Below are 25306 nucleotides of genomic sequence, written 5' to 3'. Positions count from 1 at the left end.
GCTCCTTCTTCACCACAACGGATCGATACAGCGTCCGCATTACTGAAGACGCCGCACCGATCCGCCTGTCGATCTCACGATCCACTCTTCCCTCACTCGTGAACAAGACTCCGAGGTACTTGAACTCCTCCACTTGGGGCAGGGTCTCCTCCCCAACCCGAAGATGGCATTCCACCCTTTTCCGGGCGAGAACCATGGACTCGGACTTGGAGGTGCTGATTCTCATCCCAGTCGCTTCACACTCGGCTGCGAACCGATCCAGCGAGAGCTGGAGATCCTGGCCAGATGAAGCCATCAGGACCACATCATCTGCAAAAAGCAGAGACCTAATCCTGTAGCCACCAAACCAGATCCCCTCAACGCCTTGACTGCGCCTAGAAATTCTGTCCATAAAAGTTATGAACAGAATCGGTGACAAAGGGCAGCCTTGGCGGAGTCCAACCCTCACTGGAAACGTGTCCAACTTACTGCCGGCAATGCGGACCAAGCTCTGACACTGATCATACAGGGAGCGGACCGCCAAAATCAGACAGTCCGATACCCCATACCCTCTGAGCACTCCCCACAGGACTTCCCGAGGGACACGGTCGAATGCCTTCTCCAAGTCCACAAAACACATGTAGACTGGTTGGGCAAACTCCCATGCACCCTCAAGGACCCTGCCGAGAGTATAGAGCTGGTCCACAGTTCCACGACCAGGACGAAAACCACACTGTTCCTCCTGAATCCGAGGTTCGACTATCCGGCGTAGCCTCCTCTCCAGTACACCGGAATAGACCTTACCGGGAAGGCTGAGGAGTGTGATCCCACGATAGTTAGAACACACCCTCCGGTTCCCCTTCTTAAAGAGAGGAACCACAACCCCGGTCTGCCAATCCAGAGGTACCGCCCCCGATGTCCACGCGCTTTACATAGTGAAACCCAATATCTAAGTTACAGTTAAACCAGTGTGGGTGGCACTGGGAGCAGGTGGGTAAAGTGTCTTGCCCAAGGACACAACGGCAGTGACTAGAATGGCGGAAGCGGGGATCGAACCTGCAACCCTCAAGTTGCTGGCACGGCCGCTCTACCAACCGAGCTATACCGCCCCTACTACATTACCTTACGTTTACATTACAAGGCTAAACTTGCGTATGCTCGCGGCCCTACCTCCACCCACAGAGACTTGTGGTTTCCAAGTGTTTTCTTATTTTCTAATGAAAATCGCTGCATACAGACCTGCCAACCTTAAAGAAATATTACAAGTACCCACTTCCATTTTTGCATTTTTTAAGACAAATTTACAAATGTTGATCATTTTACTTACTCAAAGCTGCTCACATGGTCAATAAGGTGGCCACTATGTTTGACACGTCAACTTAATGTGTATTATATTTATCCATGAGAGCATTTTGTTGTAAATTGTGAGGTGAGTGTGTTAAAATCATGGTTGCTTTTACAAATGATGACAGACGTGAACAAGAGCATGTATTGTCTTTGTGTGATGATGTAAATGAGGTGTGGTTCTATTGTATATTAAGTATGTGTCAATGAAAGGGCATTTTATTACTTTTCTTAATTTGACAACATGCTATAGTATGATTTTAGTGTCATAATTTTATTCCATGATTTTTGTATCCCTTTAATTTAGGTAGCAAGGGACTGCAGATGGAAATTAGCTATAATCTAGTACAGAACATATCTGTCTTTGAGCTTAATGTTTCTGTGCATTGTCCCTTCAAATAAAGACTAAACTAAACTACTATGTGCCAACCAATAAAAAAAACAGCCTTGTGCCATTAGGAGTTCAGCGCATGACATGATGTCAACTCATTGAGCAAACAACTCCTGTCGACTATTTAGCATGTTGGCTTCCTACGTCCCTAATGAACAATGGGAATTAAAGAAAGGAGAACAATATTGCATACTTGCCAACCTTGAGACCTCCGATTTCGGGAGGTGGGGGGAGGGGTGGGTGGGGGAGGGGTGTGGTTGGGGGCGTGGCTAAAAGGGGAGGAGTATACAGGTAAAAGCCAGTAAATTAGAATATTTTGAAAAACTTGATTTATTTCAGTAATTGCATTCAAAAGGTGTAACTTGTACATTATATTTATTCATTGCACACAGACTGATGCATTCAAATGTTTATTTCATTTAATTTTGATGATTTGAAGTGGCAACAAATGAAAATCCAAAATTCCGTGTGTCACAAAATTAGAATATTACTTAAGGCTAATACAAAAAAGGGATTTTTAGAAATGTTGGCCAACTGAAAAGTATGAAAATGAAAAATATGAGCATGTACAATACTCAATACTTGGTTGGAGCTCCTTTTGCCTCAATTACTGCGTTAATGCGGCGTGGCATGGAGTCGATGAGTTTCTGGCACTGCTCAGGTGTTATGAGAGCCCAGGTTGCTCTGATAGTGGCCTTCAACTCTTCTGCGTTTTTGGGTCTGGCATTCTGCATCTTCCTTTTCACAATACCCCACAGATTTTCTATGGGGCTAAGGTCAGGGGAGTTGGCGGGCCAATTTAGAACAGAAATACCATGGTCCGTAAACCAGGCACGGGTAGATTTTGCGCTGTGTGCAGGCGCCAAGTCCTGTTGGAACTTGAAATCTCCATCTCCATAGAGCGGGTCAGCAGCAGGAAGCATGAAGTGCTCTAAAACTTGCTGGTATACGGCTGCGTTGACCCTGGATCTCAGGAAACAGAGTGGACCGACACCAGCAGATGACATGGCACCCCAAACCATCACCCAACCATGCAAATTTTGCATTTCCTTTGGAAATCGAGGTCCCAGAGTCTGGAGGAAGACAGGAGAGGCACAGGATCCACGTTGCCTGAAGTCTAGTGTAAAGTTTCCACCATCAGTGATGGTTTGGGGTGCCATGTCATCTGCTGGTGTCGGTCCACTCTGTTTCCTGAGATCCAGGGTCAACGCAGCCGTCTACCAGCAAGTTTTAGAGCACTTCATGCTTCCTGCTGCTGACCTGCTCTATGGAGATGGAGATTTCAAGTTCCAACAGGACTTGGCGCCTGCACACAGCGCAAAATCTACCCGTGCCTGGTTTATGGACCATGGTATTTCTGTTCTAAATTGGCCCGCCAACTCCCCTGACCTTAGCCCCATAGAAAATCTGTGGGGTATTGTGAAAAGGAAGATGCAGAATGCCAGACCCAAAAACGCAGACGAGTTGAAGGCCACTATCAGAGCAACCTGGGCTCTCATAACACCTGAGCAGTGCCAGAAACTCATCGACTCCATGCCACGCCGCATTAACGCAGTAATTGAGGCAAAAGGAGCTCCAACCAAGTATTGAGTATTGTACATGCTCATATTTTCCATTTTCATACTTTTCAGTTGGCCAACATTTCTAAAAATCCCTTTTTTGTATTAGCCTCAAGTAATATTCTAATTTTGTGACACACGGAATTTTGGATTTTCATTTGTTGCCACTTCAAATCATCAAAATTAAATGAAATAAACATTTGAATGCATCAGTCTGTGTGCAATGAATAAATATAATGTACAAGTTACACCTTTTGAATGCAATTACTGAAATAAATCAAGTTTTTCAAAATATTCTAATTTACTGGCTTTTACCTGTATTTACAGCTAGAATTCACCAAGTCAAGTATTTCATATATATATATATATATATATATATAAAATAAATACTTGAATTTCAGTGTTCATTTATTTACACATACACACACACAACACTCATCTACTCATTGTTGAGTTAAGGGTTGAATTGTCCATCCTTGTTCTATTCTCTGTCACTATTTTTCGAACCATGCTGAACACCCTCTCTGATCATGCATTGATGTGTGGCACGCACAAAAGTGCTTTCATCAAATGCACTAGATGGCAGTATTGTCCTGTTTAAAAGTGTCACAACATTGCTGTTTACGACAGACGAACTGCTTTATGGTAGACGAAAAACGTGACTGCTGTTGTTGTGTGTTGTTGCCGCGCTTGGAGGACGTTAATGAAACTGCCTAACAATAAACCCACAAAGGAAACCCAAGAACTCGCCCTCCATCATTCTACAGTTATAACGTGATTGGGCAGGTATGCTGTTTAAATTGTGGGTTAATACTCAAATAAAATATTTGTTATTATGGACCTGAGTCCGCCTGAATTTCGGGAGATTTTCGGGAGAAAATTTGTCCCGGGAGGTTTTCGGGAGAGGCGCTGAATTTCGGGAGTCTCCCGGAAAATCCGGGAGGGTTGGCAAGTATGATATTGCTCTGGAAAGTTTCAATGTGTTACAACAACCAAAATCAGAGGTGAGGGCATTTGCAAAAGTGGCACGTATGCCCTCTGAAGGAATTGTATCGGCACAAAAAACAAGCGTTTGCAGGGGGAGGGGCGAGCCAGCACGGTTTACACTTGTGTCTCGATGCAAGAACACAGTCTAGGCTTCAAAGACTGTTGTCAAAACACAATAAAACGTGTAATTGGAGAGCAGTGAAGCGTAATACAGAGTGCAAAAAAATGCATATACGTTGGAAGATGTGTAAATAAACAGAACAACTCAAAAAGCCTGCTTAGTCAGTGATACTGTATATCATGTTCAAGCCTGATGTAGTAGAATAACAGTATGATTGACCACGATAGTAAACACAAGTCTTACCTAAAAATAAACAATAAGCAAATCACCAGTTTGTATCATCTATTTTGCATGTGTTCATTACTTATTTTAAAATCATAGGTCGGTACAACAGATGGATGTAAAAAATGACTGTGATAAACAAAATAAAGTGACTTTTAACAGGTTAGTTAGCATGATGCATTTAAATTCATTACTTGATGTCCTTGACATTGACTATAAACTCACTCTCTCCTTGTGTCTTTGTACTCTGTACTGTTTAAGCTGCTCTTCCAGGCGTCTGCGAGCCTCCAGACGAATCCTCTCCTCATTTTCCATCTCCAACGAAGGCTTCTGATTGGCTACAGAGCAAGGACATTATTCAAAAAGGGCACATTAACAATTGAAGCTGTCTGAAACAGAATGCGTATGAATCAGTGCAGCAATATAATACGGATATTATCACTTCCTAATGCAACGCTTCAGAGTGCATTATTGGTGTGGAAAGCTTGAAACTAGAGATGTCCGATAATATTGGACTGCAGATATTATCGGCCGATAAATGCTTTAAAATGTAATATCGGAAATTATCAGTATCGGTTTCAAAAAGTTGAATTGATGACTTTTTAAAACGCCACTGTACGGAGCGGTACACGGACGTGGGGAGAAGTACAGAGCGCCAATAAACCTTAAAGGCACTGCCTTTGTGTGCCGGCCCAATCACATAATGTCTACGGCTTTTCACACACATACACAAGTGAATGCAAGCATACTTGGTCAACAGCCATACAGGTCACACTGAGGGTGGCCGTATAAACAACTTTAACACTGTTACAAATATGCGCCACAATGTGAACCCACACCTAACAAGAATGACAAACACATTTTGGGAGAACATCCGCACCGTAACACAACATAAACACAACAGAACAAATACCCAGAACCCCTTGCAGCACTAACTCTTCCGGGACGCTACAATATTCCCCCCAACCCCGCCCACCTCAACCTCCTCATGCTCACTCAGGGAGAGCATGTCCCAAATTCCGAGCTGCTGTTTTGAGGCATGTTAAAAAAAATAAGGCACTTTGTGACTTCAATAATAAATATGGCAGTGCCATGTTGGCATTTTTTTTTCCCATAATTTGAGTTGATTTGTTTAGGAAAAACCTTGTTACATTGTTTAATGCAGGGGTGCTCACACTTTTTCTGCAGGCGAGCTACTTTTCAATTGATCAAGTCGTGGGGATCTACCTCATTCATATATATAATTTATATTTACTTATTTATGAAATATATGTTTTTGTTAACAAGTTAAAGGTGTTTAATGATAATGCAAGCATGTTTAACACATATAGTTAATATTGTTAATACATTAAAGGTGTTTAATGATAATACAAGTATGTTTAATACATATAGTTAATATTGTTAACAAGTTAAAGGTGTTTAAAGATAATGCAAGCATGTTTAACAAATATAGTTAATATTGTTAACAACTTAAAGGAGGTTAAAGATAAAACAAGCATGTTTAACACATATAGTTAATATTGTTAACAAGTTAAAGGTGGTTAAAGATAATACAAGCATGTTTAACACATATAGATTCCTTTCTTTCATGAAGACAAGAATATAAATTGGTGTATTACCTGATTGTGATGTCTTGCATTGATAGGAATCAGACAGTGGTGATGATAACGTCCGCATTTTCGAATGGAGGAGAAAAAAAGTCCTCCTTTCTCTCCAATACCACATGAAAGTGGTTGGTTTTTGGCATCTTATTTGTCCAGCTTCCGTACTCCTTTGTATACACTTTACAAGAAATACATTGTCGGCAAACTCCGTAGCTTGCTAGCTTCTGCACGCCAGCTTTCTGAGACTCTTATTTTGGTAGCGCAGGCAGGATGAAGCAGAGCTTTTATTGTGCAACTGTGCAGTCGGTCTTTGGAGTTTTGACGACAGGTACGGCGCCAGAGTCTGTTGAAATAAAGTGTTTCTCGCCTTCCAGTCGGTAATTTTAATGAGCTGGCAGCAGCCAGCGTCATCTCAGAAGACCCTCGGGTGCCGTGAATGTCAATCAAGTGACGAAAGTGACGTCATAGTGAAGATTTATGATCGCTCATTTTTAGGACTATTTTTTTTAATGCCTGGCTGGTGATCGACTGACACACCCTCCGAGATCGACCGGTAGATCGCGATCGACGTAATGAGCACCCCTGGTTTAATGCATCCAGCGGGGCATCACAACAAAATTAGGCATAATAATGTGTTCATTCCACGACTGTATATATATATCGGTTGATATCGGAATCGGTAATTAATAGTTGGACAATATCGGAATATTGGCAAAAAAGCCATTATCGGACATCTCTACTTGAAACCACAAAGTTTCAAATCATAAGTTCCAGAGCATAGTGATAAACTGAAACACTGTTACAAATCAAGCCATGAAATTCTTAGGGAGACTGCACAAAAGTCATTTTCCTGGACTCTATCTACCCAGAGCCCAAAACACAGTATATGTAAGTCATGTGTTGGTTTTGAATAACAATTTCCAGCAAAATAGGGTTAAAAAAGAGGGTGTCACAATAGGGGCACTCATGCAACAAGTTTATGCTTACACATATCCGTCTCCTGCATAGGCATACTGAGTCTGAGTGACTGCAATGCATCACTCGTGTGAACTGTGACCTCAGCAGCAGCCTGCTCAGGTTCAAGCACCATGGCTGGATAAGCAGTCACACCTGCGGTGGCCTCTTGCGCTTGGGAGTCGACCGGGGAGCCTGTGCTCTGCGGAAGTGCTGTCGGAGGCACGGACCCATTAACATGGGAGCCCTTGGTAGCCCCGATGCCCACTGACAGTTCATCTCCATTTGGCCTCGCATCAGAGCTGACGGGACCTGAAACGGACAAGTCCCAAGGGATGAGTGAGTCACAGTCGGTATTGCAAAAGGAGAATGCAAAATGAGCGTGATGTGTGTTGGCAAACTTGCTGAGCAACTTTGACAACACTTGAGTCGAACGCAGCATTTCACCTCCAGATCAAAAAGCGTAAAACCATGCTGCACTGCTACTTTCAATATCGCCATCATGTGACTGAAAACAATTGTATAATTAAGACACAAGATTAAGGGTGTAACGGTAAGTGTATTTGTATAGAACCGTTTTGGTAAAGGGGTTCCGGTTCGGTTCGGAGGTGTACCGAACGAGTTTCCACACGGACATATTAAGTAGCGTAACGCACGTTGTGTAAACAATGCACACCGAGGCACAACACACGGCATGCTAGCAGCTAACGGGCTACAATAGACTGACCATACGTCCTCTTTTCACCTGACATGTCCTCTTTTGCGGAGCTGTCAGGGCGGAGTTTCTTAAATGCCTCAAATGTCCAGCAATTTGACTTAGGATTGCGTGTATTTTCAATGTACGTTCAGGGTTAAGAAGGGGTTAAAAACAAAACAACAGCAGCATTGGTGAGGGAGTGGCAGAGACAGAGAGAGAGAGAGAGAGTTATGATAAACGCGCATGCGTCGCCAGGCTCTGCTTTTTATCCATAGATTTATCACATTTAATTTTTTATTATCTATAGCAGGGGTGTCAAAAGTGTGCCCCAGAGGCCATTTGCGGCCCACAGCTAATGTTTTAAAGGCCCACGGCACATTCTAAAAATTATATTAAAATAAACAAAAACATAACAAGAGTGAAATAAAAAAGCTTAAAGGTTAAATGTAATTTAGAAAAAGTTGCAATGTTGACTAATAAAACAAAGCTGTTTTTTTTTCTTTCAAACTGTCATTGCTCAAAACATAATATTGAATCAAAATCAATGCTATTATGAATTATTGACCTATCCAAGGTTCCGTTTACTTCACATCAAATATTCCACTAAGAAAAATATTTTTGGTGGAAGATTTTGCAAATTTGGTAAATAAATAACCAAAAAATGTATATTTTGTTGTTTTCTTACTGTACCGAAAATGAACCGAACCGTGACCTCTAAACCGAGGTACGTACCGAACCGAAATTTTTGTGTATCGTTACTAGAGATGCGCGGTTTGCGGGCACAACCGCGGAGTCCGCGGATTATCCGCGGATCGGACGGATGAAATTAAAAAAAATTAGATTTTATCCGCGGGTCGGGTCGGGCGGTTGAAATAAAAAAAAATTAGATTTTAAATAGATTCAGGCGGGTGGCAGTTAAACCAATTCGGAAATATATATATAGTTAAATGTTGTTACCCACATACGAAAAACGAGCAGGCACCTGCTGCATATGCCACAACAGAAGAAAAAAAAAAAAAGAGATGGACACTTTTACGGAGCGGAGAAGGGACGCCTCGCCGGGGTCCGGGACCGAGGCCCTTTCCCCCGAGAGGGCCCCACCGGGAGCCGTAGCTGAGGCGATCCGCGAGAAGGGCCCGACGCACGTCCAGGGTCACCACCGCGCCCACCGCACCGACACCCCGCCTCGTCCGCCTTCGCCGCGGCCGGCGTCACGCGCAGCAGGTAAGCAGCTTACCTGCCCGCCACCCCCGTGGCCGGGGGCTCGTAACAGGGGTCACTCCGCGCGTTCCGCCCGCGCAGCTTACCTGCCCGCCACCCCTGTTGCCGGGGGCGCGTAACAGGGGTCACTCCGCGCGCAGTGCGCTCACGAAAGGGGTGGGGCTCACCCTGGTTGATATAGACAGCAGGACGGTGGCCATGGAAGTCGGAACCCGCTAAGGAGTGTGTAACAACCCACCTGCCGAATCAACTAGCCCTGAAAATGGATGGCGCTGGAGCGTCGGGCCCATACCCGGCCGTCGCCGGCAGCGAGACGCGCTTGGAGGTGCGCTCAGCGCGGCTCCCATATGATTGCGCACTGGTGCGTCTGGGCCGTGACAGCGTGGCACGCGAATATCTGTGCTGCATTGGATCAGTCTCCTTTCTTTAACAGGCAAAAGCTTTATAACCTCACTAATGCCTTGCATCGTCTATATTAGATATATAACAACGGGCGGGTGCGGACGGGTGCGGGCGGGTGCGGTTCTGATCAAATGTTAGATTGGGTGGATGGCGGATGGTTGACGACTTTCTGATGCGGTTGCGGATGAAATAATTGCCTATCCGCGCATCTCTAATCGTTACACCCTTAGTATACACGCATATTCCGCCAAGAAGACAGGCCATTGTAATCTGAATTAATTCAAGCCTTTTTTTTTTTTTTATTACGTACGTATGGCCATCATATTTGAAAAGTCCGTTTTTAGGAAGGTAAATTGAATTGTGGTATTACTGAAAATGCATGAGGGAGCTATTCAAGTTTCAAAATATGCATGCTTTTGTTTCATTGGTGTTTATCATGCTAAAAAAAAAAATAGCAGGGATTTTAGATTGGTTGTGGGGAGGTGCTTTCATAAGAAGACAATAAAAACAATATTAAATCGGGAAATAATCTGCACTCACCTTTAGAGATGGGAGATTACAGGTGGGGAAATAATACATTTTTAGATACATCGCAATTTGGACATGGACGATTATAAAATCGATTATTAAACGCCAAAAATCAATAATCGATGTATTTACTGTAATGCAGACAGTTCTAATATTTGGATGACTGAAGCTGGACACCTCACCGAGAGATACAACAGACAAGTCATTGTATTGTCTGCTCGCGGAAAACAAACATCCTAATCTACGATTTGCCTCCCTCGAATGGCCTTGACGCTGCAACAACGGGAGCAGGCTGTTCTGAAAACACCCCTGAGGACACCTCAATGATGGACGCTTTTGACCTCCCTCTCTCCTCAACGACACCTGGAGTCGAACTTTTGCTTGCATGCAGAACGGCCGCAGTCTATGAACATTACATCATCACACCCAAGACAATGGGCACATACACACACACCCGCCCCTCCCCCACCCCACGCCTTCACCACCGCTTGTGATGGACGGCTGGCAGCGCTTCATAGCAGCAGTCGACCTCCAGGGTTCCAACTTCCCGCCCCTCTGTTGCAAGTTGTCGTGATTGAATGTAACGTGTTTATGTGTGCATTGCATGGAGGTTTTTTCCCACTCCAGACTAGGCCCCCCTAGGAGCCCAGTCTAGATTGTATTTTTTACTCATCTTCTTCCCCAGCCTTTTACCTTTTTCTTATCTTTTACGGGGCGCTTTTGGCGACCCATCAGCATTTCTGTTCTGTAACCCTGTACACTGTTTGTTTGTCTCATCTTGAACGGGTTTGTGCTGAAAACATAGTATTGTTGTACTTGTGCAATGACAATAAAGTCCTATCCTATCCTATACAACCAGCTCCTTTATTATAGGGCACTTATGTTACAATTTTTTAATTTAATTTAATACATCTGATGGGAAACCCTTTTTACAAATGCACTGTTTATAAAAGTTACAAGTGATAAACGCTCATTTAGTGAAACAAAAAGAAATGTAAAACTGCATCAATATACATAAATTAAAGAGGCATCAATAATTGATTAATAATCGAATTGTAGCTCCTGAATCTTAATCGTAATCGATTCGTGAGGTGGCTAAATATTCCCATGCCTACTCACCATTGTGAATCCCCTTGTTTGCATTTTGATTGCCGTCAAGCCCTTGTTGCTTTTCACTTTCCAGCGTGCAGACTACAGCCTCTGTGGATTGATCGGCCTTTACCTCCATTTAAACGGTGTATCAATTCCGAACGTCCATTCCTGTACTGCAACCAACTAAGACGATACTGCTGGATCCTGATTGGAAAGGTGTTCTTGAAACACAGTGCATGGCAGCATGGGGACTGCTTTCCCAATTCCAGAAACTGGCAAACGGCCCTGAAAACACAAAACAGCGAGCTCAACAAATGTGTCGATGGCACAAACAAAGCAGCAGCTCATAAAAAGTTGCAATAATGTTTTAAGAAAAACAAAATAATGCAATCAAAGCAATCCAAACATAAGCGAGTCAAGGGCTAATTAGGCAGATTTATCAGTTATGGTGACAGTTTAGTTTATTTAAAACAGGTTACGTTAAAGAACATCAAATGTGTACAGTTTAGAGATGCGCGGTTTGCGGACACAACCGCGGAGTCCGCGGATTATCCGCGGTTCGGGCGGTTGAAATAAAAAAAAAATTAGATTTTATCCGCGGGTCGGGTCGGGCGGTTGAAATAAAAAAAAATTAGATTTTAAATAGATTCAGGCGGGTGGCAGTTAAACCAATTCGGAAATATACAGGTAAAAGCCAGTAAATTAGAATATTTTGAAAAACTTGATTTATTTCAGTAATTGCATTCAAAAGGTGTAACTTGTACATTATATTTATTCATTGCACACAGACTGATGCATTCAAATGTTTATTTCATTTAATTTTGATGATTTGAAGTGGCAACAAATGAAAATCCAAAATTCCGTGTGTCACAAAATTAGAATATTACTTAAGGCTAATACAAAAAAGGGATTTTTAGAAATGTTGGCCAACTGAAAAGTATGAAAATGAAAAATATGAGCATGTACAATACTCAATACTTGGTTGGAGCTCCTTTTGCCTCAATTACTGCGTTAATGCGGCGTGGCATGGAGTCGATGAGTTTCTGGCACTGCTCAGGTGTTATGAGCAGAACTTCATGCTTCCTGCTGCTGACCTGCTCTATGGAGATGGAGATTTCAAGTTCCAACAGGACTTGGCGCCTGCACACAGCGCAAAATCTACCCGTGCCTGGTTTACGGACCATGGTATTTCTGTTCTAAATTGGCCCGCCAACTCCCCAGACCTTAGCCCCATAGAAAATCTGTGGGGTATTGTGAAAAGGAAGATGCAGAATGCCAGACCCAAAAACGCAGAAGAGTTGAAGGCCACTATCAGAGCAACCTGGGCTCTCATAACACCTGAGCAGTGCCAGAAACTCATCGACTCCATGCCACGCCGCATTAACGCAGTAATTGAGGCAAAAGGAGCTCCAACCAAGTATTGAGTATTGTACATGCTCATATTTTTCATTTTCATACTTTTTAGTTGGCCAACATTTCTAAAAATCCCTTTTTTGTATTAGCCTTAAGTAATATTCTAATTTTGTGACACACGGAATTTTGGATTTTCATTTGTTGCCACTTCAAATCATCAAAATTAAATGAAATAAACATTTGAATGCATCAGTCTGTGTGCAATGAATAAATATAATGTACAAGTTACACCTTTTGAATGCAATTACTGAAATAAATCAAGTTTTTCAAAATATTCTAATTTACTGGCTTTTACCTGTATATACATACGGTAGTTAAATGTTGTTACCCACATACGAAAAACGAGCAGGCACCTGCAGCATATGCCACAACAGAAGAAGAAGAAAAAAAAGAGATGGACACTTTTACGGAGCGGAGAAGGGACGCCTCGCCGGGGTCCGGGACCGAGGCCCCTTCCCCCGAGAGGGCCCCACCGGGAGCCGTAGCTGAGGTGATCCGCGAGAAGGGCCCGACGCAAGTCCAGGGTCAACACCGCGCCCACCGCACCGACACCCCACCTCGTCCGCCTTCGCCGCGGCCGGCGTCACACGCAGCAGGTAAGCAGCTTACCTGCCCGCCACCCCCGTGGCCAGGGGCTCGTAACAGGGGTCACTCTGCGCGCTCCGCCCGCGCAGCTTACCTGCCCGCCACCCCCGTTGCCGGGGGCGCGTAACAGGGGTCACTCCGCGCGCAGTGCGCTCACGAAAGGGGTGGGGCAAGCAGAACTGGCGCTGCGGGATGAACCGAACGCCGGGTTAAAGCGCCCGATGCCGACGCTCATCATACCCCAGAAAAGGTGTTGGTTGATATAGACAGCAGGACGGTGGCCATGGAAGTCGGAACCCGCTAAGGAGTGTGTAACAACCCACCTGCCGAATCAACTAGCCCTGAAAATGGATGGCGCTGGAGCGTCGGGCCCATACCCGGCCGTCGCCGGTGTCGCGGTGCGCGCTGAAGCCTCGGGCGCGAGCCCGGGTGGAGCCGCCGCAGGTGCGAGGGACATCGCACCTCCACGCGCTTGGAGGTGCGCTCAGCGCGGCTCCCAGATGATTGCTGCATTGGATCAGTCTCCTTTCTTTAACAGGCAAAAGCTTTATAACCTCACTAATGCCTTGCATCGTCTATATTAGATATATAACAACGGGCGGGTGCGGTGTTGATTAAATGTTAATTCGGGTGGATGCGGATGGTTGACGACTTTTGTCATGCGGTTGCGGATGAAATAATTGCCTATCCGCGCATCTCTAGTACAGTTACACAATTCTATATGCACAAGGAATAAAAAGAAGCATATTTCTATATTTAATCCGACCCCTTCTTCCATTACAGCAGTAGTTTGTGTTTAGTGTGTAACCGGCTTACTTTTTTATTAAGAAAATGTGAAAATGTGTAATACTGAAATCAGAAAGCTTGTTCTAAGAAACTAAACAATGAATAAAAATAACCTTTAACGACAAAAAGTAGATTTTGTCGAACTCCTTCTAGGATTGCTTAGAGCAGTGTTTTTCAACCACTGTGCCGATGATCTAATTTCACCTATTTGGGTTAAAAAAAAAGTTTTGCAAACCAGTAATTATAGTCTGCAAATGATGTGTTTCTGTTGAGTGTCGGTGCTGTCTAGAGCTCGGCAGAGTAACCGTGTAATACTCTTCCATATCAGTAGGTGGCAGCCGGTAGCTAATTGCTTTGTAGATGTCGGAAACAGCGGGAGGTAGTGTGCAGGTAAAAAGGTGTCTAATGCTTAAAACAAAAATAAACAAAATGTGAGTGTCCCTAAGAAAAGGCATTGAAGCTTAGGGAAGGCTATGCAGAACCAAACTAAAACTGAACTGGCTACAAAGTCGACTAAAACAGAATGCTGGACGACAGCAAAGACTTACTGTGGAGCAAAGACGGCGTCCACAATGTACATCCGAACATGACATGACAATTAGAGATGTCAGATAATATCGGACTGCCGATATTATCGGCCGATAAATGCTTTAAAATGTAATATCGGAAATTATCGGTATCGGTTTCAAAAAGTAAAATGTATGACTTTTTACCCCAAAAGGGACAAGCGGTAGAAAATGGATGGGTGGATAAAACGCTGCTGTACGGAGTGGTACACGGACGTTGGTTAGAAGTACAGAGCGCCAATAAACCTTAAAGTCACCGCCTTTGCGTGCCGGCCCAATCACATAATACAGGTAAAAGCCAGTAAATTGGAATATTTTGAAAAACTTGATTTATTTCAGTAATTGCATTCAAAAGGTGTAACTTGTACATTATATTTATTCATTGCACACAGACTGATGCATTCAAATGTTTATTTCATTTAATTTTGATGATTTGAAGTGGCAACAAATGAAAATCCAAAATTCCGTGTGTCACAAAATTAGAATATTACTTAAGGCTAATACAAAAAAGGGATTTTTAGAAATGTTGGCCAACTGAAAAGTATGAAAATGAAAAATATGAGCATGTACAATACTCAATACTTGGTTGGAGCTCCTTTTGCCTCAATTACTGCGTTAATGCGGCGTGGCATGGAGTCGATGAGTTTCTGGCACTGCTCAGGTGTTATGAGAGCCCAGGTTGCTCTGATAGTGGCCTTCAACTCTTCTGCGTTTTTGGGTCTGGCATTCTGCATCTTCCTTTTCACAATACCCCACAGATTTTCTATGGGGCTAAGGTCAGGGGAGTTGGCGGGCCAATTTAGAACAGAAATACCATGGTCCGTAAACCAGGCACGGGTAGATTTTGCGCTGTGTGCAGGCGCCAAGTCCTGTTGGAACTTGAAATCTCCATCTCCATAGAGCAGGTCAGCAGCAGGAAGCATGAAGTGCTCTAAAACTTGCTGGTAGACGGCTGCGTTGACCCTGGATCTCAGGAAACAGAGTGGACCGACACCAGCAGATGACATGGCACCCCAAACCATCACTGATGGTGGAAACTTTACACTAGACTTCAGGCAACGTGGATCCTGTGCCTCTCCTGTCTTCCTCCAGACTCTGGGACCTCAATTTCCAAAGGAAATGCAAAATTTGCATGGTTGGGTGATGGTTTGGGGTGCCATGTCATCTGCTGGTGTCGGTCCACTCTGTTTGCTGAGATCCAGGGTCAACGCAGCCGTCTACCAGCAAGTTTTAGAGCACTTCATGCTTCCTGCTGCTGACCTGCTCTATGGAGATGGAGATTTCAAGTTCCAACAGGACTTGGCGCCTGCACACAGCGCAAAATCTACCCGTGCCTGGTTTACGGACCATGGTATTTCTGTTCTAAATTGGCCCGCCAACTCCCCTGACCTTAGCCCCATAGAAAATCTGTGGGGTATTGTGAAAAGGAAGATGCAGAATGCCAGACCCAAAAACGCAGAAGAGTTGAAGGCCACTATCAGAGCAACCTGGGCTCTCATAACACCTGAGCAGTGCCAGAAACTCATCGACTCCATGCCACGCCGCATTAACGCAGTAATTGAGGCAAAAGGAGCTCCAACCAAGTATTGAGTATTGTACATGCTCATATTTTTCATTTTCATACTTTTCAGTTGGCCAACATTTCTAAAAATCCCTTTTTTGTATTAGCCTTAAGTAATATTCTAATTTTGTGACACACGGAATTTTGGATTTTCATTTGTTGCCACTTCAAATCATCAAAATTAAATGAAATAAACATTTGAATGCATCAGTCTGTGTGCAATGAATAAATATAATGTACAAGTTACACCTTTTGAATGCAATTACTGAAATAAATCAAGTTTTTCAAAATATTCTAATTTACTGGCTTTTACCTGTATTTACGGCTTTTCACACACACAAGTTAATGCAAGGCCTACTTGGTCAACAGCCATACAGGTCACACTGAGGGTGGCCGTATAAACAACTTTAACACTGTTACAAATATGCGCCACACTGTGGACCCACACCAAACAAGAATGACAAACACATTTCGGGAGAACATCCGCAACACAACATAGACACAACAGAACAAATACCCAGAACCCCTTGTGGCACTAACTCTTCCGGGACGCTACAATATACACCACCCGCCCCCAAACCAACCCAGCCCACCTCAACCACATCATGCTCTCACAGGGAGAGCATGTCCCAAATTCCAAGCTGCTGTTTTGAGGCATGTTAAAAAAAAATTATGCACTTTGTGACTTCAATAATAAATATGGCAGTGCCATGTTGGCATTTTTTCCATAACTTGAGTTGATTTATTTTGGAAAACCTTGTTACATTGTTTAATGCATCCAGCGGGGCATCACAACAAAATGAGGCATAATAATGTGTTAATTCCACGACTGTATATGTCGGTATCGGTTGATATCGGAATCGGTAATTAAGATTTGGACAATATCGGAATATCGGATATCGGCAAAAAAGCCACATCTCTAATGACAATCAACAATGTCCCCACAAAGAAGGATAAAAACAACTGAAAAATTCTTGATTGCTAAAACAAAGTCGATGCGGGAAATATCGCTCAAAGGAAGACATGAAACTGCTACAGGAAACTACCAAAAAAAGAGAAAAAGCCATTAAAATAGGAGTGCAAGACAAGAAATAAAACACTACAATAGGGGTGTAATGGTACGTGTATTTGTATTGAACAGTTTCGGTACGGGGGTTTTGGTTCGGAGGTGTACCGAACGAGTTTCCACACGGACATATTAATTAGCGTAACGCACGTTGTGTAAACAATGCGCACCGAGGCACAACACATGTCATGCTAGCAGCTAACGGGCTATGATAGACTGACCATACGTCCTCTTTTCACCGGACATGTCCTCTTTTCCGGAGCTGTCAGGGCGGAGTTTCTTAAATGCCTCAAATGTCTGGCATTTTGAGTTAGGGTTGCGTGTATTTTCAATGTACGTTCAGGGTTAAGAAGGGGTTAAAAACAAAACAAATTGTGCGTGCAGCAGCAGCATTGGTGAGGGAGGGGCAGAGACAGAGAGAGAGAGAGAGAGTTATGATAAACGTGCATGTTGACTAGTAAAACAAAGCTGTTTTTTTTTTTTTTCAAACTGTCATTGCTCAAAACATAATATTGAATCGTTCGTTACGTCTCGTCTCGATTACTGTAACGTATCATTTTCGGGTCTCCCTATGTCTAGCATTAAAAGATTACAGTTGGTACAAAATGCGGCTGCTAGACTTTTGACAAGAACAAGAAAGTTTGATCATATTACGTCTATACTGGCTCACCTGCACTGGCTTCCTGTGCACTTAAGATGCGACTTTAAGGTTTTACTACTTACGTATAAAATACTACACGGTCTAGCTCCGTCCTATCTTGTCAATTGCATTGTACCATATGTCCCGGCAAGAAATCTGCGTTCAAAGAACTCTGACTTATTAGTGATTCCCAGAGCCCAAAAAAAGTCTGCGGGCTATAGAGCGTTTTCTATTGGGGCTCCAGTACTATGGAATGCCCTCCCGGTAACAGTTAGAGATGCTACCTCAGTAGAAGCATTTAAGTCCAATCTTAAAACTCATTTGTATACTATAGCCTTTAAATAGCCCCCCTTTTTTTAGACCAGTTGATCTGCCGTTTATTTTATTTTCTCCTTTGCTCCCCCCTATCCCTTGTGGAGGGGGAGACACACAGGTCCGGTGGCCATGGATGAAGTGCTGGCTGTCCAGAGTCAGGACCTGGGGTGGACCCCTCGCCTGTGCATCGGCAAGGCATTAGTGAGGTTATAAAGCTTTTGCCTGTTAAAGAAAGGAGACTGATCCAATGCAGCACAGACATTCGCGTGCCACGCTGTCACGACCCAGACGCACACCAGTGCGCAATCATATGGGAGCCGCGCTGAGCGCACCTCCAAGCGCGTCTCGCTGCCGGCGACGGCCGGGTATGGGCCCAACGCTCCAGCGCCATCCATTTTCAGGGCTAGTTGATTCGGCAGGTGGGTTGTTACACACTCCTTAGCGGGTTCCGACTTCCATGGCCACCGTCCTGCTGTCTATATCAACCAGGGTGAGCCCCACCCCTTTTGTGAGCGCACTGCGCGCGAAGTGACCCCTGTTACGCGCCCCCGGCAACAGGAATGGCGGGCAGGTAAGCTGCGCGGGCGGAGCGCGCGGAGTGACCCCTGTTACGAGCCCCCGGCCACGGGGGTGGCGGGCAGGTAAGCTGCTTACCTGCTGCGCGTGACGCCGGCCGCGGCGAAGGCGGACGAGGCGGGGTGTCGGTGCGGTGGTGACCCTGGACGTGCGTCAGGCCCTTCTCGCGGATCGCCTCAGCTACGGCTCCCGGTGGGGCCCTCTCGGGGGAAGGGGCCTCGGTCCCGGACCCCGGCGAGGCGTCGGGGGCCTTCTCCGCTCCGTAAAAGTGTCCATCTCTTTTTTTTTTTTTCTTCTGTTGTGGCATATGCAGCAGGTGCCTGCTCGTTTTTCGTATGTGGGTAACAACATTTAACTATGTATATATATTTACGAATTGGTTTAACTGCCACCCGCCTGAATCTATTTAAAATCTTTTTTTTTTTTTTTTCAACCGCCCGACCCGACCCATGGATAAAATCTAATTTTTTTAAATTTCATCCGCCCGATCCGCGGATAATCCGCGGACTCCGCGGTTGTGCCCGCAAACCGCGCATCTCTACTTCACATCAAATATTCCACTGAGAAAAATATTTTTGGTGGAAGATTTCACAAATTTGGTAAATAAATAAACCAAAAATGTATATTTTGTTGTTTTCTTACTGTATCGAAAATGAACCGAACCGTAACCTCTAAACCGAGGTACGTACCGAACCGAAATGTTTGTGTACCGTTACACCCCTACACTACACACAGGAAACAGCAAAAAATTCCAAATAAGTCAGAGTGTGATATGACAGGTGGTGACAGTACACCTACTTTGAGACAAGAGCTATAATTATGCATGCTTGGTTATGCTTTAAAGTCATATCCAACAATTGCGACGACGACTTTTTACTGTCAACCGAGTTTCGTTTTTCAATGATGTCAGCTGGTGGTGTGACTCCGCATTTTTACACCGCAAAAAATGTGCTTTGGCTCAAAAAAAAAAAGGTAGAAAAACCCTGACTTAAAGTGAGTGTCTAAACCACAGAGACATGCTAATAAGCCTAGAAACACCGAAGCTATGCACTGTACACATATGTGTTTATATATATTATATATATATTGTACGCAGATGTAGCGAAATTGCCATTGGAAACAGTATTTGATTGTCAGCTATTATTAAAATAAGTATTTAAAAAGACTGAAGTAGTTTGTTAAGAAGCAGGAAATGTCCGGCTAACGTTAAAGTGGCTAACAATGTAGCTAATATAGTCAAATGCCGTGTTTTGGCTCCATGTTTTACATCACCACAGCAAGCAGACAATATCACTATTTCTCTTAACGCCATTTAAATATACACGTGCTAATTGTAGAATGACAAGTTGCAAAAAGGCGTATAAATATTAAACAAGACTCACCAAAGCTGCTCCTAGCCTTTTACTACGTGGCTGTTTGCGTGCCGTCCCTTAAAGAGTCCGACTGGAAACTGTGACCGCAAACAGAAGTACCGACAAATTTAGCCTATTTAAAAATAAATATATAGTAATAATGTATGTACGTTTTTAAAGTGATTGACTTGTTTATGAAATGTATTAATATTACAAAATAATACCAAAAAATAAATTACGTGATAGATTGATTGATTGATTGAGACTTTTATTAGTAGATTGCACAGTACAGTACATATTCCCAGAGGTGGGTAGAGTAGCCAGAAATTGTACTCAAGTAAGAGTACTGTTACTTTAGAGTTTTATTACTCAAGTAAAAGTAAGGAGTAGTCACCCAAATATTTACTTGAGTAAAAGTAAAAAGTATGTTGTGAAAAAACTACTCAAGTACTGAGTAACATACACACTCATATATATATATATATATATATATATATATATATATATATATACATACATACATATACATTGATATATACAGTATATAATTTATATGTATTTATTTTGCTGTTTTTGTTTACATGTTAAAGGTGTTTTAATGAATATACATGCATGTTTAACATATAGATTCCTTTTTTTCATGAAGACAAGAATATAAGTTGGTGTATTACCTGATTCTGATGACTTGCGTTCAGGCCCGGCCCTAATCAATCTGGCGCCCTAGGCAAGATTTTAGGTGGCGCCCCCCCCACATCGGCAGTGAAGTGTATATACTCACAAGAAACCGAATAGCTTTGTCTTTGACCTTTTTTTTTTTTACTTACAACTATACCTAATATATAAAGGGGTGGAAAAGTGACTATTACCTGCAGGGCAAACATTAGCTAACCAGAAGGCAATAATGTAAACAAAAAACACCTGCTTAAAAGATCTAATACAAATGTCCCTGAGGAATGTAAAGTGGGAGTACTGTAATTACCTAACGTTACATTATTATTTTCCATAACAATTTAGCCCCCTCCACAATATTAACCCGACGTTAAAACAGAACTAGCTATTTATTGATTAGCAATTGCCGAATCATGTAACATTAGCTTAATGCTAAAAAGCCAGGTTACTATCACATTCTGTAACAGACAAATAATTTCATGTAGGCTAACGTTACCTACCTGCTACCTCTGTCTTTTCTCGTTTCTACCTCCTCTTCTTTTCTCTTGTTTCTTCCTTGGACACCTGACAGTTTTGGCCGTTTTGACATCTTGTGTTGATTTTTTGATGTGGTGACGTCCAAAAAGAGTCATGATACGGGAAGGGAGGGGGCGCACCGTGCGGGGGGGGGGGGGGGGGGGGGGGGGGCGTAATGTCGTAACAAATAATATTTCTATTATATAGGCTTTACTTTGCATTTTAATTAACGTGGGATTATTTTTTGTATTTAGAAATAATAGTACCAACTTTTTTTTTTCTTTTTTTTTTTTCTCCAACATTTGTGGCACTGGCGTGGCGCCCCCTGATGGACGGCGCCCTTAGCATTTGCCTATACAGCCTATGCCACGGGCCGGCCCTGGTAATCAGACAGTAGTGATGATAACGTCCACGTTTTCAAATGGAGGAGAAGAAAAGTTCCTCCTTTGTGTCTAATACCACATGAAAGTGGTGGGTTTTTGGCATCTTATTTGTCCAGCTTCCGTATTCGTTTTTATACACTTTACAAGAAATATATTGGCGTCAAACTCCGTAGCTTGCTAGCTTGTTTGCGCTGGCTTTCGGAGACTCTTGTTTTGAAAGCGCAGGCGCGATGGAGCGGCACTTTTATTGTGAAGACAGGAACTGTGCAGTCAGTCTTTAGGCTTTTGACGGGATGTACGGTTGAAATAAAAAAGTATCTTTTTTCCTTCACACTTTTGATTGATTGATTGGAACTTTTATTAGTAGATTGCACAGTACAGTATATATTCCGTACAATTGACCACTAAATGGTAACACCCCAATAAGTTTTTCAACTTGTTTAAGTCAGGTCATGTGACCACCTGGCTCTGTTTGATTGGTCCAACGTCACCAGTGACTGCATTTTATTGGTGGAACGAAGTGAAACGTCACCAGTAAGGCAGGCACTATGAAGGTCTGTCTGACAGACCAAAACAAACAAAGCGTGCATTAACAGATCGATAAAAATTAGTAGCGAGTAGCGAGCTGAATGTAGATAAAAGTAGCGGAGTAAAAGTAGCGTTTCTTCTCTATAAATATACTCAAGTAAAAGTAAAAGTAAGTTGCAGTAAAACTACTCTTAGAAGTACAATTTATCCCAAAAGTTACTCAAGTAGATGTAACGGAGTAAATGTAGCGCGTTACTACCCACCTCTGCATATTCCGTACAATGGACCACTAAATGGTAACACCCCAATACGTTTTTCAACTCGTTTAAGTCGGGGTCCACGTTAAACACGTTATAGAAAACAATAAAATCAAACTTAAAAAAAACAACTTATTTTACATACAAGCAAATAAATAATAATAATCAAAACAAGTACAGAAACATTTATATGCACGGACAGCACTTAGAACTTTTAGCATATCAGTATCCATCCATCCATCCATCCATTTTCTTCCGCTTATCCGGGGTCGGGTCGCGGGGGCAGCAGCCTAAGCAGAGAAGCCCAGACTTCAATCAATCAATCAATGTTTATTTATATAGCCCTAAATCACAAGTGTCTCAAAGGGCTGCACAAGCCACAACGACATCCTCGGTACAAAGCCCACATAAGGGCAAGGAAAAACTCACCCCAGTGGAACGCCGATGTGAATGACTATGAGAAACCTTGGAGAGGACCGCCCCCCCCCCCCCCCCCTTCCCTCTCCCCAGCCCAGGGGTCGGCAACCCGCGGCTCTAGATGCGGCTCTTTAGCGCCGCCCTAGTGGCTCTCTGGAGCTTTTTCAAAAATGTATGAAAAATGGAAAAAGTTGAGGGGAAAAAAATCTATTTTTTGTTTTAATATGGTTTCTGTAGGAGGACAAACATGACACAAACCTCCCTAATTGTTACAAAGAACACTGTTTATATTAAACATGCTTCACTGATTCGAGTATTTGGCGAGCGCCGTTTTGTCCTACTAATTTTGGCAGTCCTTGAACTCACCTTAGTTTGCATATATATCTTTCTGCGACTTTCTAGGACGTGTTTTATGCATACTTGCCAACCCTCCCGAATTTTCCGGGAGACTCCCGAAATTCAGCGCCTCTCCCGAAAACCTCCCGGGACAAATATTCTCCTGAAAATCTCCCGATTTTCAGCCGGAGCTGGAGGCCACGCCCCCTCCAGTTCCATGCGGACCTGAGTGAGGACAGCCTTTTTTCGGGAGGACAACAGGGTGACAAGAACTAAATCATCCAGACTAGAGAGAAATTGTATTATTATGTTTATGTTACCTAAAAATAAATATATTTATTAATTAAAAAAAAAACAGAAATACATTTTTACTATATTTTGCTAAAAACATCAAAATTAATTGTATTTTTATTTGTGTTTTTTTCTGACTCCTTATTACATCCAGCCATAGAATTATACATTCAAATAAACATATTTGAAATAATTAATTTTAAATTATCAAATTATCACCTAAAATCTTGCCTAGGGCGCCAGATTGGTTAGGGCCGGGCCTGCTCCGCGGTTGTGCCCGCAAACTCTAAAGCGGTAGTAAAATGGATGGATGGGATGAATGAAGGTTGCAAAGGTAAAAATCATTTTCTATTTTTTTTTTTCATACAGTGTAAATACAAATAACACATCTTTAAAAAAAACACATGAATATTGTGCAGGATGAAAGGACAGAGGCCTGCCATAGTGAATAATAACATCAAACTATACAGGTAAAAGCCAGTAAATTAGAATATTTTGAAAAACTTGATTTATTTCAGTAATTGCATTCAAAAGGTGTAACTTGTACATTATATTTATTCATTGCACACAGACTGATGCATTCAAATGTTTATTTCATTTAATTTTGATGATTTGAAGTGGCAACAAATTAAAATCCAAAATTCCGTGTGTCACAAAATTAGAATATTACTTAAGGCTAATACAAAAAAGGGATTTTTAGAAATGTTGGCCAACTGAAAAGTATGAAAATGAAAAATATGAGCATGTACAATACTCAATACTTGCTTGGAGCTCCTTTTGCCTCAATTACTGCGTTAATGCGGCGTGGCATGGAGTCGATGAGTTTCTGGCACTGCTCAGGTGTTATGAGAGCCCAGGTTGCTCTGATAGTGGCCTTCAACTCTTCTGCGTTTTTGGGTCTGGCATTCTGCATCTTCCTTTTCACAATACCCCACAGATTTTTTATGGGGCTAAGGTCAGGGGAGTTGGCGGGCCAATTTAGAACAGAAATACCATGGTCCGTAAACCAGGCACGGGTAGATTTTGCGCTGTGTGCAGGCGCCAAGTCCTGTTGGAACTTGAAATCTCCATCTCCATAGAGCAGGTCAGCAGCAGGAAGCATGAAGTGCTCTAAAACTTGCTGGTAGACGGCTGCGTTGACCCTGGATCTCAGGAAACAGAGTGGACCGACACCAGCAGATGACATGGCACCCCAAACCATCACCCAACCATGCAAATTTTGCATTTCCTTTGGAAATCGAGGTCCCAGAGTCTGGAGGAAGACAGGAGAGGCACAGGATCCACGTTGCCTGAAGTCTAGTGTAAAGTTTCCACCATCAGTGATGGTTTGGGGTGCCATGTCATCTGCTGGTGTCGGTCCACTCTGTTTCCTGAGATCCAGGGTCAACGCAGCCGTCTACCAGCAAGTTTTAGAGCACTTCATGCTTCCTGCTGCTGACCTGCTCTATGGAGATGGAGATTTCAAGTTCCAACAGGACTTGGCGCCTGCACACAGCGCAAAATCTACCCGTGCCTGGTTTACGGACCATGGTATTTCTGTTCTAAATTGGCCCGCCAACTCCCCTGACCTTAGCCCCATAGAAAATCTGTGGGGTATTGTGAAAAGGAAGATGCAGAATGCCAGACCCAAAAACGCAGAAGAGTTGAAGGCCACTATCAGAGCAACCTGGGCTCTCATAACACCTGAGCAGTGCCAGAAACTCATCGACTCCATGCCACGCCGCATTAACGCAGTAATTGAGGCAAAAGGAGCTCCAACCAAATATTGAGTATTGTACATGCTCATATTTTTCATTTTCATACTTTTCAGTTGGCCAACATTTCTAAAAATCCCTTTTTTGTATTAGCCTTAAGTAATATTCTAATTTTGTGACACACGGAATTTTGGATTTTCATTTGTTGCCACTTCAAATCATCAAAATTGAATGAAATAAACATTTGAATGCAT

General features: G+C 43.0%; 1 protein-coding gene across 2 annotated transcripts in view; it reads right to left on the bottom strand.

Annotated features, from left to right (window-relative positions):
- LOC133623008 (golgin subfamily A member 3-like) overlaps positions 1 to 20066 on the bottom strand; it is a 50556-nt gene extending 30490 nt beyond the window's left edge. The window contains exons 1-4 of one of the 2 annotated variants that reach the window (XM_061985894.2): positions 19992 to 20066; positions 11129 to 11386; positions 7195 to 7473; positions 4829 to 4941 (exon numbers count right to left, since the gene is read on the bottom strand). In XM_061985894.2, the coding sequence (XP_061841878.1) occupies positions 4829 to 4941; positions 7195 to 7473; positions 11129 to 11237 (501 nt within the window). In that variant the 5' untranslated portion in view covers positions 11238 to 11386; positions 19992 to 20066. The remainder of the gene's footprint in view (positions 1 to 4828; positions 4942 to 7194; positions 7474 to 11128; positions 11387 to 19991) is intronic. The other variant, XM_061985896.2, reaches the window with a different exon arrangement.
- Positions 20067 to 25306: the final 5240 nt, after the last annotated feature.

This window comes from Nerophis lumbriciformis, linkage group LG12, assembly GCF_033978685.3.
Source record: "Nerophis lumbriciformis linkage group LG12, RoL_Nlum_v2.1, whole genome shotgun sequence".
In the NCBI taxonomy this organism is placed as follows: Eukaryota; Metazoa; Chordata; class Actinopteri; order Syngnathiformes; family Syngnathidae; genus Nerophis; species Nerophis lumbriciformis.
Note: the sequence above shows the minus strand (reverse complement) of the source record. Positions and strands in the feature narration are given on the sequence as shown.